The 14,194-nt window shown below is 35.0% G+C and overlaps 1 protein-coding gene and 1 non-coding gene across 3 annotated transcripts in view; one reads left to right on the top strand and one right to left on the bottom strand.

Moving 5' to 3' along the window:
- KLHL28 (kelch like family member 28) overlaps positions 1–6,825 on the top strand; it is a 32,669-nt gene extending 25,844 nt beyond the window's left edge. For both annotated transcript variants that reach the window (XM_070775513.1, XM_070775514.1), the window contains exons 4-5: positions 874–1,082; positions 2,203–6,825. In XM_070775513.1, the coding sequence (XP_070631614.1) occupies positions 874–1,082; positions 2,203–2,366 (373 nt within the window). In that variant the 3' untranslated portion in view covers positions 2,367–6,825. The remainder of the gene's footprint in view (positions 1–873; positions 1,083–2,202) is intronic.
- A 696-nt stretch (positions 6,826–7,521) lies between these two features.
- On the bottom strand, positions 7,522–7,595 carry TRNAC-ACA (transfer RNA cysteine (anticodon ACA)). The gene has a single exon. It is a non-coding gene; the product is annotated as a tRNA-Cys (tRNA).
- Between the last annotated feature and the right edge of the window lie 6,599 nt (positions 7,596–14,194).

Here is a 14,194-nt window from a genome sequence, read left to right as displayed (position 1 = left end):
ATGCTTCAGGCTTTCTTGAGAAGTTAGGCTGGAACCAGCATAGGCTCAGCCCACTTACCTTTGTGCCCCTTCAGGGCAAAGCATAGGCTTCGAGGCCTTCTGGGATTTCCCAGGGAAACTTTTCTGGAAATTCTGATTTGATTTGAATTTCCTAATCCAGTTTGGAAATGCCAAGAATTCTTGGAATGCACACTTGATCTAAATCCTGAATGACTTGATCTGAATCCTGAAGGAATTCTCCTGAATGACTCAGATTATTATGATTAGCCAGTTTGTGTTTGGAAATCTGTAGTGTTTATTCTGAAGTAAGTCACCATGAATTCACCTGTAAGAAAAAATCCTCTTTTCCTCCTCACCGTCTTTCCTTCTCATAGTTGAGTGGAAGATCCTTAGTATCTTTAGGAAACATGTATGTTCAGTATGTGATTTTCAAAGTCCTTTCACATGCATATTCACTGGACTTTATTCTTACATGAATCCTTGATGTTGTATTATCCCCATGTTTGCAGATGAGAGGAAATGACTTCTCTAGGGTTACACAAATCCAAAGTAGTAGGGCCAGGGTTTATACAGCTTTGGGTATGCATTATACTTGAATCCAAATTTTCTGACTTCAAAAGCTCTATGCCCTTCACACACCTTACTGTTCGTACAATATAATGGAGTAGGATATGGCTGTTACTGCACCAGTCTACAAGGTAAGCTTTTATCCTGCGATTTTTATCAGCAAAATATAAATATTTGGAACAAACTGCTCTTGTTTTATGTCTATGCATTTGCACTTTTAAAACTCTGGTGGGTTTTAGTTGCTTTAGGAGGAAGAGTGACCCAAAGAACATGTGAATTAATTCTTTCTTTTGTGAATGTTTGCAGTGTGGAGCGTTACGATCCAAGTAAAGACTCCTGGGAGATGGTTGCATCTATGGCAGATAAAAGGATTCACTTTGGTGTGGGTGTCATGCTAGGCTTTATTTTCGTGGTGGGTGGACATAATGGTGTTTCACATTTGTCAAGCATTGAAAGATACGATCCTCATCAAAATCAGTGGACTGTGTGCAGACCAATGAAAGAACCCAGAACAGGTAATAATAATGTCCCAATATCTAAACATATAGGACAATATGTTTTTATAGTGATATTCTTAAAATAGTAGTTTCTTGGGATATAACAGTAAATGACTTGTCCAGAAAAAACCTTTATGATGAACTTGACAGACAATCTTGATTAGACAAAACTATATAGATTTCTTATTTTAATATGCCAATGCACATATTGTTATTTTTTTAAACTTATAGAGTACATTTTGAGAAATACTGATAACAGAAAGTATCTGATAGAAGCTCTTTTTGTCCATGTAACAAATGTTGTTTTATGTCTTACACACACACAGTATCTTTGGATTGTTCTATTTGGTTTTTTGGTTTTTATTACTGTACATCAGTGGTCTGCCTGTTCACTTTCAAATGTTCTCTCTTCCTCAAGAGATACAGTTGATCTGGAAAGGATTGGACTTCAGGTTGCATAAAGATAAACAAATACTTCTTTGAGGAAAAGAAATTATCCTTGAACCCAAACTCAAATCACATGATTTTAAGAGGAATATTTTACTGGTGGAAATGCTTTAGGAGTATCCCTTGCATTTATGATTAAAGAAACTCCTGAAAAATAAACATACAAAGGAAATTGAAAAGAGAAAATGGGATGCACTGTTTTAGTCATCTACTATAATGAGTTTCTGTGGTACCATTGAGTGAGAAAGCCCCAAAACAATGAAAATATAAAATAATAGGGTAGCCTTGTTCTTTTTAGAACTGTATATAAAGTAGAATTTATAAGCATAAATTATATAGTTTAATATATATTTAAAATGTCAATATATTTGAAAACAAGTAAATGATTTTTTAAAAAATAGAAATTTAAATTGAGAAGAAAGTTTTGTGGAAAGATACATACTACATTCTTAATACTTAACTGTGGTGGAGAGGGAGAGTAGGATTGGGGAGGAGAGATGAAGGAATGCTTGAGCTGTTTTATATGAAGGGATTTTTTTTCCCGGTAAGCACGTATTGCTCTGTTGCTTGTAAAATGAATAATAGATTGTTGAAATGTATTTTAAGAAAACATTTAAATACAAATTTAGTGTGAAGTCAGCTTCGTGGTTAACATATTTTTCCTCCTATTTTTTTAACCTACCTTTCCTAGGAGTTGGTGCTGCAGTAATTGATAACTACCTTTATGTAGTTGGTGGTCACTCAGGGTCTTCATATCTGAATACCGTGCAGAAATATGACCCTATCTCAGATACGTGGCTGGATTCAGCTGGCATGATATACTGTCGCTGCAATTTTGGACTCACTGCACTTTAACTAGTGTGGACTTGTGGAAATAGTGTAGTGACGGACCTCGTGACGCATGAGAGGATGCCCAGGTTTCTGAAGCCACAAAGCTACACTGCTTTCTCTTTAACTTAAAATGGCATGAAGACTCAAAGTTTTGTTGGGTACTTTGAACTGACAAGTAGCTTTGATTGCTCTTGATTACATAGTGAATCAGTAATCCAAAAAAAAAAAAAAAAAAACCACAAAAAACAAAGATCTTGCCAACTGAATTGTGCACTTTTTTTTTTCCTGAAACTGGGATAGAATAGTTTTATGTTCATAAGTGTACATGTGGAAAAACCCTTGCTGCTTTTTAAAAAAATGTAGCTTTCTTCCTTCTCCTTGTTGTGCACCATGATGAGAGATGCTTAGATGCTGGAGTATACTGAGTCACTCAGTAGACAGGCTGATAGTCTGTTGGATATAAACTCAGATGCTTCACATTTTAAACAAACAAAGGGCTGCTCCCCACCCCACCCCACCCTATTTTTAAGGGTTGTGAATTACACACCTAGTGAATCACCTGGATTTTCTTCCTGCTAAATGGCTTTAGGGCTGGGGATATAATCAGTTTGCAAGATAAATGCATTTACTATCATGATTTGGAGTCCTGTTTAAGCAATCAATTTACTGTGTATGCCTTTTTTATATGGGCAGGTTAATGCTGGATGAATTTAGTTACCCATCTATGCTATGCTAAGCACGGATAGAAAGAGTTAAGCATATCCGTTTCAATTTCTTTTTATAGAAGTACGGCAGGCTTCCCAGTGTTGATGTAAATATTTGACAAATGTTGCCACCCTTAGTGCACATTGAGTTTTTTCATGTAACCTTACAATAATTTTAGTTTTTTAAGACTTTTGTTTGCTTTTTCAAAGTGTTCAGATATAAAAATGGTGCTAACTGTAGGATCTATTATAAGGCTGTGACAGTGTTCTTTTGGATGTTAAATATGAAATATGCATGACATGTTTTTATAGTATTTTTCATTTTTACTAGCTTGGTTCATTTGTGCTTATTAAAAATGTTGGTGATTATACTAATATTTACATCCAAAAATTATTCAAGCAGCCTATGTTATGCTTTTCATGGTTCCTGAATAGTGATTTAAAGATATACTTTGTCTGTTTTTCGTTGTGCTGGATGTTATATGCCCGTCTTAAAAACAGAAATATATGCATTAAATATAAAGCACTAGGCAGTTAAGCATTACCTTATACATTTCTTAGGTAACTGAATATTTTAAAGTTATTGAGGAAAACTGGAACTCGATGTTTACCTGAGTAATGGTTCTAATTCAGTTCTCCTTTGACTAAAGAAATGATCTTTTAAAGTAAAATTGTTTGCTATAAGCTAAGTGACAGCTTATTTAAAAGAACTGACTAATTCATTTTGTTTTGCATGTTTTAGTAAATGTCTGTTAATCTTGAATACGTTACTTTGCATTAGAGTGTTGGTACTTGTATTTTTGGTACTATAGTAATTTTGTTTTCCTTTTTTCTTTCGTTTTTCTTTTTTAAGACTGCCCACTGTCTCTTTCATAGTCTCTTTAAAACTAATATATATTTGTCTTAAAAAAAAATTCATACTATATTCTTAAGTGCCATAATGTTCTGAACTATTGTTAAGAAGCCATTTATAATGATAATACATAGGTTCATTTTTAGGATATGTGTTATTTCTTGAAAACTACTTATAGCCGGGCAGTTTTCCATTTTCCTTGTTCTTCCATAAACTGCCAGTTGTAGATTTAAATATATACTACAAAACTATGTGAACTCATCTTTAATCATATAGGTAGTTTCATGCTTTATAAATATTTGCACAGATTATAAAACCTTGCAAGTGAATTTTAGTCTCTTTCTAATTAAGAACTCAACAAGAGCTACTAATAAAATTGACAAGCTGAATATTTTCTATGTTGCTTGTTTGAATAACTTAATGATATATAGCAATAACTTTTTCATTGATTTGAATAAATCTGTTGAATAGAAACAAGGTGCACTATTGTGACTGGCCTAGATTTCATTTAAAGAAAGCAGTTTAAAGCAATTGAAAACAGATTGCATCACATGCGTAATTTTAAATCCCCAACTCCACTTTCTTTCTGTTTCAATCAAAAGAATTTTTTCTTGATAATACTAAAAATGTTAATCAATAGTTAAATACATCCTATTCCAGGTTTTTAATTCCCTCTCCCCAGAAGATAAGGGAATTTGAAGGACTAGAAATTTATTTTAATTGTAAACCAATCTATACTATACCTCTCATTTTCACAATGTTTTCTGTACATATCATTCCCACTGTCGTGTTATTATAAAATATATAATCATTTGGTAAATTAGACCAAAGGCATAAGTTGATCACTGTTTGGAACAACCTAAATTTCATCTCAGTGAAGACTAAATGTGAAACATCTTGGGCAATAGTACGAGCCATATCCTAGAGAACCAATTATGAAAACCTGGGAAAAGGAAGCGAAAAACCCCTCAAATTTAGAAATATTTATGTTAGGCTTGCTAAACCTACTTTACTGTCATAACAACCAGAGGTATCGTGACCTGACAACTGATAACCTTAGAACAGAGCCTTCTTGTTCACATTTGTAAGAAGTTTCATCATGAATACTTTACTGACAACTTGTGAATTTAAAGCCACATTTCTTTACGTTAAAAAGGATCAAAATGTTGTAATATAAATTTCCAGAACTGAAGATTTTAGAAATAATTTTGTACACTCAAGGAAAGGCAAAGGCTATTTAAGATTGCCTAAACTATTTTGGAAAAAAGTACAGTGGGAAATAGAAATTAATCCAATCAGCTAGAAGACAATTGCCCTCTGTAATTATGATAAGACTTAATCTGTTAGGAATTTTTTAGCCATTTAATATTTGTTGACTATAGTCATAGAACTCAAGTGATTAATGTAGTCCAAAGGATAGTTTAGTTATGTAATTTCCATGTTATTGCTAATACTGTTTTACACATGAATGAATATTACTTTATAGGATATACTATCAAGTAATAGGATGGCATTAGGTTTTGAAAAGTTATTTTGGTAACTTGATGAATATGGAGGGTCTACTGTACATACAAGATACTGTGCTAGATGCTATGGGAGCTAGGAATATAAAGCAAATATAGCCTCCATTCAAAGAGTAAAATATAGTGAGGGAGACTTATACCCAAATAACTGTTATGGTAAAGGGTGAATCTAATTCCTTATTTCCAACATCATGAGAAGTGATCAGAGATCCAATTTATGTATAAACATTTGTGTCTTCTAGTGTCCAATTAGGTTTTATTGACATGACATAAAATAGAATTATGTAAAAAACTAATATTTATATAACTCCAGCTTTCCTAAAATTGGATGATATATTTTCTAGTAGAAATACAGAACTATAGAAAATTTTAAAAATATTTATTATGCTTTCAAGGCTCTGGCTGACTTTGAAGGAAAAAATATGTAAATATAATGCTGTGTGTTTTCAGTTTTGGTGTTGGATTTCTGGTATCGTCACCTAAGTGCTCATTTTCAGGAAAATCAGATTCTACAATAAATATACTGCTTCAAGTTCAATAAACTTGTGATAACCTCTATAACCTCTGTAGTTTGAAAGTTAAGAACTTACAAAGATGTCACATGTCAAGTTAACATCCAGTTCTACTTCTTAACCTTTTTTTCCTTTGTAAAACAGCACTTTAATTAGACATGATTTAATTAGATACAGTTATTCTATGGCTGCATATATATTAGATTTCACTTACAGGATGTTGATTCAGTGTTGATATACATTTGAAAAGAGTGAGGAAAACTAAGTTTTGAATACTATAGGTTTACAAGTTTTCTTACTGGTGTGAATATGGAGTTAAAAATCCAGTTTACATCTCTGCAGAGAGAAAAATTGTTATCCATATGTCTTTTTATCGTATACATATTTAACTAGAGATAATTTATTGTTAATTTTGTCAAATTATCATGTGTAAGTCCCGTTTATTTTAAAATACTAAGCAAAAAGTTCCAAGTTTGCCTTAAAAACAAGTGAAATTAAAGAACTGGATGATAATGCCTATATTTTTGCCTTATGAATTGTGCTGTATCATAAACCAGAGATGGTTTTGATTTTAACAGGATTATGAAATTTTGTAGATGTAGAGTACTAATATTTGTACTCTTGCAAAGAATGTGATCTAGTTGTGGATTATGTTAGTGTTTAAATGTTTTTGTATATGTATTTTACCTCTGAATATGTATCTTTTTAGCATCAGGGTTTTATTTTATTTTTGTTTACAGAGTAAAGTGGCATTTAACTTGTTGAAGGTTGTATTCCTTTGTCTTTTATTTTTAAAGTTCTTTGTGTGTACTATTGTGGTTATGCTCTGTATTGACTATGGTTAAATTTCATTTAATGTGAAATATTTAAAATAAATACGAAAAACAAGAATGTGTGTGTGTATCCATTGTTGTGAATTGACCCAAGCTCACTTTGTCATGCTCAACTCTTAGGTTCTTTTCAGAAGATAGTGGCCACAAAAATTGGAATTGAATGTGGGATAGCTACTCCTTTACATCCTTGTTAGCAGGTTATAATGAAAACATGTCTTAAACTAACTTCTACTACATATTTAGACTCTTTAGATTAACAAAGCAGGATTAACAGATGGATTCTGATAACCCTTGCATACAAGGGCTGGAAATATCTTTAGACGTTCCACGTATCTTAAAACTTTAATTTCCCCAGTAAATATCCCTGACATTTAATATACTAATTAGCAAAACATTGGATACAGATCAAATTGTGGGTAAGAGATATATTTGTATTTGCCTTAAGCTTGGGTTTCCTGGTTAGAAGGCCAGCTAACCATCCCTCAACTGCATTCTTAATGAGGGCAACTCCTAGGGTTGAAGTAGAAACAGATACATACTGAAGTAGTTAAGGTATTATAGATGATATATATAAATACTCATTTTGGGAAGACATTAAAATGTTGGATTTAAGATTTCTAGACTGGATGCTTTTGAAATTCTGCTTTTTAATTCTAGTGAAAGTGAAAGGACTGTAGCCCATCAGACTCCTCCATCCATGGAATTTTCCAGGCAAGAGTACTGGAGTGGGTTGCCATTTCCTTCTCCAGGGGATCTTCCTGACCCAGGGATTGAACCTGGGTCTCCTGCATTGTAGGCAGATGCTTTTACCGTCTGAGCCACCAGGGAAGCCCAAAATTTTAAGACATTCACAGATAGCTTTCATGTTACCCAGAAAATCTGTCTGCAGTTATTAGAGTTTAGTTATGTTTAAGACATAACGGAAGGTGTAAAGGGGTAACAAGCCATATCCTACAGTCTGCTTAAGGAATGAAAAATACACCTCCTTTGTTTTTTTGGCTTTTGTTGTTTCAGTAAGGGAGAATGGAATGCCACTCTGGCAGAGCCCTAGCAGTGCCTCTAATGTTCTTTCTAAAATTACTAGATGCTTCTCTTGTTTGGGGCCAGTGTGGGAACGGGAGTGAAAGTTTCAGCTCAGTTTGGATGAGTGGATTGTAGGAGTCAGCAGTAGACTCATCATGGGATACAAAAAACTGTTTCAAGAGTCCAAACTATTAAGGCCAGGAGTAAAATTGAGTTCTGTGTTAAGATAGGCTTAGAACAGTTGAAACGGTTTTGGTATGTCTTCTTTCCTCCCTCTTTTTAATAGAAATGGAATCTTCCTGTACCCATCACCCAGCTTCAACAATTAAGCACATTTTGTTAATCCTACTTTTCCTCATTTTTCACCCTACTTTTTTTTTTTTGGCTGAAATACTTTAAAGAGAATTCCAAACATGGAATATAACTGGTAAATAATTGAGGCTGCATCTCGAAGTGATAAACAGGTTCAAAAATTTCATTCTATGAGCACCACTGATAACATCACACTTTAAACATTTAATATTTTTATAATATTTAGTATTTGTTGTTTAGTTGCTAAGTCGTGTCTGACTGTTTTTGTGACCTCATGGACTGTAACCCACCAGGCTTCTCTGTCCGTGAGATTTCCCAGGCAAGAATACTGGAGTGGGTTGCCATTTCCTTCTCCAGAAGATCTTCCAGACCTAGGGACTGAATCTGCTTCTCTCCAATAGCAGGCAGATTCTTTACCACTAAGCCACCTGGAAAGCCCAATATTTAGTATGGTCTGTATTAAAATTTCCCTTACTGTCTCAGAATTTTTTTTTCTGTTACTTGGTTGAGTCAGGAGCTAAATAAGGTTTATACATTGCTTTTGACAGTTAACACCCCTAAGTTATTTTTAATCTCTGCCTACCAGTCACTGCCCTCCTCCCCCTCTTCATGTCATTTACTTGTTAATAAATGAGATTGTTCATCTAGTAGATTGTCCCATGTTCTAGATTTGACTGATTGCTTTTTGTGTGTTTTGTTTAACTTATGTCCTATTCTGCAAATGTTCTATACATTAACTAATGGCTATGGACTCTAGATTTAGATTTTTTTTTTTGGGCAAGCATGGTTGATGCTGCATATACTTTCTATTGTATCTGAGGCATGTTATGTTTGGTTACAGCACATCAGGAGATGCTAACATTAATCACAGTTTGGGTTCAGCTGTCAGCCTGTTGCCTTCATTATCAAGTTCCCCATCAAACTCTCAATTGGTTTTAGCAGCTGTTAATGAGTACTACTGGATCCATCATCATATTGGGTGGTAAAATGGTAATTTTCTATCTCTGCCATTCCTTTTGCATTTATTAGCTGGAATTCTATAAAAGAAGGCTCTTCCTCATCATTTAGTTGAGTACCTTGAGATAAGGTCTGTACAGGAAAAGCTGGGGAAAATATGTGATACATTCCTTTCTCAAAATAATGAATTGGTGCTCTACACAACTCCAAAGGTGATCAAGTATTAAACTCATGATATATTTTTATATGTTTGTATGTGTTTCAACCAACACATCTTAAGCCTGTGGATACCTTCATGAAGTTCCATTGAACACCTCCTTGCTTTTATAGAGTTATTTTCACATAATTTAGAATGATTACAAAGAAGTTGTAAGGATAATACAGAAATTACTATATAACTTTTTCAAGGTACACCAGTTTTTGGCATTTTGCCACTTGTTTTATTGTCCTTTTTTTTTTTAAGTCATTTGTAATGTTGCATACAGTGTATCTTTTTATACCTTAATACTTAAACACATATATCCCAAGAATAAGGCTACTCATTCTCTTATGTAAGCACAGTTCAGGTGTCAAAATTGTGTTTTGGCTTTTCCTTTACATTTTCGTTCTCAGATCTAGAATCAGCCATTTCTCCAAAGGACCCTATCACCTTTTGCTGGTAAATGATATGTAGAGATCCCAATGTTTTACTAGTGGTAATTTCTGCTACTGAGTTGTCATTGCTTGTAGGCTATTCAATAAGCAGAATCAGGAAATGCTTCCTTTAAAATTTTACTTTCATTTTACTTAAATTTTTGGATTTTAATGACTTTTTCTTAGCCTGAAAATCTTGGCTTCTATCAACATTAACATAATTTAATTATATTATTTTACAACATACTTAACAATGATTTCAAAATAACAATACTGATATGAACAATAAAACCAATAAGTACCGTTGAGTCCTTTGTGATTTTTTTTGTCCTTAGAATGTGTTTCACAAGTATCAACAATAAAAATACTGGTCTTAGAGTGAAATGAAGAAATATTTGGTTAAAACATCATTGATGTTCAGTGAGGCTACTTTAATGGAAGTTTAATTTTTAGGAGTATACTTGTAAATTTCATTTTTAAATTATATGGAATATTTACTTGACTGCAAAGTTGAAAGTATATGAAAAGATACATTCACATAAGTTTTGTGTATATTTCCATTTCTTTCACTCTGTTCATTTTTATTTTTCGGCCATGCCGAGAGGCATGTGGGATCTTAGTTCCCTGCTGCTGCTGCTGCTGCTGCTGCTAAGTCGCTTAAGTTGTGTCCGACTCTGTGCGACCCCATAGATGGCAGCCCACCAGGCTCCCCTGTCCCTGGGATTCTCCAGGCAAGAATGCTGGAGTGGGTTGCCATTTCCTTCTCCAATGCGTGAAAGTGAAGTCACTCAGTCATGTCCGACTCTTAGCGACCACGTGGACTGCAGCCTACCAGGCTCCTCAGTCCATGGGATTTTCCAGGCAAGAGTACTGGAGTGGGGTGCCATTGCCTTCTCCACTTAGTTCCCTGACCAGGGATCAAACTTGTGACCCCTGCAGTGGAAGCTTGGAGTCTTAAGCACTGGACCACAAGATCACTCATAGGTGATCACTTTTGTCAGGTGCTGGTTCCTTTTATTTCATTTTGAAAAAATCCTTCCCCATTTCCTTAGCAAAAAAACATACTGTAAAAATATCATTTTTCAACTTAAAATATTCTGGAGATTAGTTCATATCAATATATGAAGATGATTCCTAATCTTTTTTACAATTGCATAGCACCTTACTGTTTTTAAAGAATTTTAACTAGCCTCATGCTGATGGACATTTGGGTTGTTTTCAGACTTTTATAAATAATGTCACATTGAATAGCTTTGTGCATTTGTCATTTTGTGTTTTGAACACAGATTTTTACATGTGGAATTACTGGGCTAAAGTGTAGATGATGTGAAATTTTGCTAGCTCTTGTCTGTTTCAGTTCAGGCTTCCATAGATAAAATGCCATGGACTGAACAGAAATTTGTTTCTCAAAGTTCTAGAGGATGGAAGTCCAAGACCAGGGTGCCAGCATGGTTGGGTTCTGGTGAGAACCTCTTCAGGGTTGCCGCTTGCCAACTTCTCATAGCCTCACATGAAAGAGAGCAGAGATGGGTAGTAAGCTCCCTCATGACTTTTATAAGGACACTAATCCCATTCATGAGGGCTCCATCTTCATGATCTTATCTAGTCATGATCACCTCCCAAAGGCCACACCTAATACCAATACAGGGATGGGCAGGGTTTCAGGATTTGAATGTTGAAGAGACACAAACTTTAAGAGGTTGTACCACTTTGCATTCCCATCAGTAACAGACAAGAGTATCTTACAGGCTGTTTTTATTAGTTCACCTGATAGGGTCTTATTAAAAGGTAACATGGCCTCAGGTTTCTTTTGATTCAAATTATGTCTAACACTATAAGACATGAAAACTTCTTATTTTTAATGCACATGAAAAACACCTTAAATCCCTTATTGAATAAGGCAAGATTGAAATAAGGATGAGCCAATCACTTGTTGTCCTGATCAGGAAGTATTAGAAAGGATATTCTTGTGTGTGCCCTGAAGACACAATTTAATAGAGTAGGTGTTCGCCAATAAATAGAGAACTATGTCTCAAAAGTGTTAGAGTCAGATGGCAGATAAACTATTTTGGACAGTATCTGTGGATAAATTATTTTGAGCAGAAACCAGATGTGATATTTCATTATTATTTAGTATCTAGGAAAATTTAAGCTATTCATTTTCCTCCAACATTTTTACTTTTGCTTTGTTTTTGCATTTCAAACTAATTCATGAATTTAACTGCCCCCCCGCCCCCCGCCACTAGTTTGATACCATAGCTTGTTCTATGAGCTTATTGGCCAAGGAAATACCAGCAATGGTTTTCAGTCAACAAATGAAATATTCACACGGAATTTAGTTCATCTTCTGCAGCAGCACTGCTTACCTCCAAATTTTATTTCTTAATAGAATATTGAAAGAGAATCAACAATAACTGTAGCAAACACTTTCATGGTGCTTACTGTGTACCGGGCATTAGATGCTATAAAAATAATTCATTAAATCTTCACCACAACCTTATGAAATATATTCTATTATTATCTCCATTTTGCAGTTAGGAAACTGGGAATTGAAGAGTTAAAGTAATAAGACCAAAGCGACATAACCAGAGTCCAAATCTGGACCCAGGCAATATGGTTTCAGAATATAGTCATTTTAACTGCCATACTCTTGCCTCTTATTGACAAGAAAATCAGTAGCTAAGAACTGATGATAAAGAGAATCCAATGGTAATGTGATCACATAACATGACTCACCTCAAAAGTCTGAAATTTTATTATTATTTTTTTCCTGGCTGATAAATATCAATCCTGAATCAGGTCTTCCGGGATTTTCACAAACTCTCTAGGGACAGTAATTCCTAATACTTTTCAAAGAAGAACTATAGAAAGCAGAGAGGAGGCCAGAAAACATGATGGCAGTGGAAGTGAAGAAACCCCAGGAGTCAATTTACAGGTATAATTTGAACTGGTTGTTGGCAGAGAACACAGTTAACTTCATCAAAGACATCACCAGTCTATGTTATCCCCAAGCTATGAGTACGTATATTGTCATAGTACTGAAGGAAAATCAGATTTATCTCACCCAAATGATGTAGGCCAGAAGTTCAGAGATGAGTGTCTCGGTCCTTTATACTGTAGGGAGGAGCTTCTGCCACCTAGTGTTCGTGAAGAAAATGGCAAGAGTTTGGAATCACCAATCCTGTCCTTCCGCAAGTCCAGAAATGTTAACGAGAACTGGTCGCAATGGCCATCTCACTTTTTTCTCAAGTTATCTTCCCTCCAGTGAGAATTAGAAAATATTGGATATTACTAATTCTTGTGGATAACTTAAGCTACAACAAATTTCTTTTAAAATTTGACAGCTGTTTGATATGTATCTTTAATTTTAGGATTTATAGCTTCCTAAAGGAAATTAATGGACATGGAACAACAGACTAGTTCCAAATAGGAAAAGGAGCACGTCAAGGCTGTATATTGTCACCCTGCTTATTTAACTTATATGCAGAGTACATCATGAGAAACACTGGGCTGGAAGAAGCACAAGCTGGAATCAAGATTGCCAGGAGAAATATCTATAACCTCAGATATGAAGATGACACTGCCTTTATGGCAGGAAGTGGAGAAGAAGTAAAGGGCCTTTGATGAAAGTGAAAGAGGAAAGTGAAAGAGTTGGCTTAAAGCTCAACATTCAGAAAACTAAGATCATGGCATCTGGTCCTATTACTTCATGGCAAAAAGATGGGGAACCAGTGGAAACAGTGGCTGATTTTATTTTTCTGGACTTCAAAATCACTGCCAATGGTGATTGTAGCCATGAAGTTAAAAGATGTTTACTCCTTGGACTGCTGCAAGAAGCACAAGCTGGAATCAAAATTGCAGGGAGAAATATCAATAACCTCAGATATGCAGATGACACCATACTTATGGCAGAAAGTGAAGAGGAACTAAAAAACCTCTTGATGAAAGAGGAGAGTGAAAAAGTTGGCTTAAAGCTCAACATTCAGAAAACAAAGATGATGGCATCTGGTCCCATCACTTCAGGGGAAATAGATGGGGACACAGTGGAAAGAGTGTCAGACTATTTTGGGGGGCTCCAAAATCACTGCAGATGGTGATTGAAGCCATGAAATTAAAAGACACTTACTTTTAATTTTAAATATGCTGTTTTAAAAGACAGCATATTGAAAAGCAGAGACATTACTTTGTCAACAAATGTCCATTTAGTCAAGGCTATGGTTTTTCCAGTGGTCATGTATGGATGTGAGAGTTGGACTGTGAAGAAAGCTGAGCTCTGAAGAATTGATGCTTTTGAACTGTGGTGTTGGAGAAGACTCTTGAGAGTCCCTTGGACTGCAAGGAGATCCAACCAGTCCATTCTGAAGGAAATCAGTCCTGGGTGTTCTTTGGAAGGACTGATGCTAAAGCTGAAACTCCAGTACTTTGGTCACCTCATGCGAAGAGTTGACTCATTGGAAAAGACCCTGATGCTGGGAGGGATTGGGGGCAGGAGGAGAAGGGGA

Source organism: Bos indicus, chromosome 21 (genome assembly GCF_029378745.1).
Source record: "Bos indicus isolate NIAB-ARS_2022 breed Sahiwal x Tharparkar chromosome 21, NIAB-ARS_B.indTharparkar_mat_pri_1.0, whole genome shotgun sequence".
Taxonomy (NCBI): Eukaryota; Metazoa; Chordata; class Mammalia; order Artiodactyla; family Bovidae; genus Bos; species Bos indicus.
The sequence above is the reverse complement of the archived record's forward strand: the minus strand, read 5'-3'. Positions and strand labels throughout refer to the sequence as shown.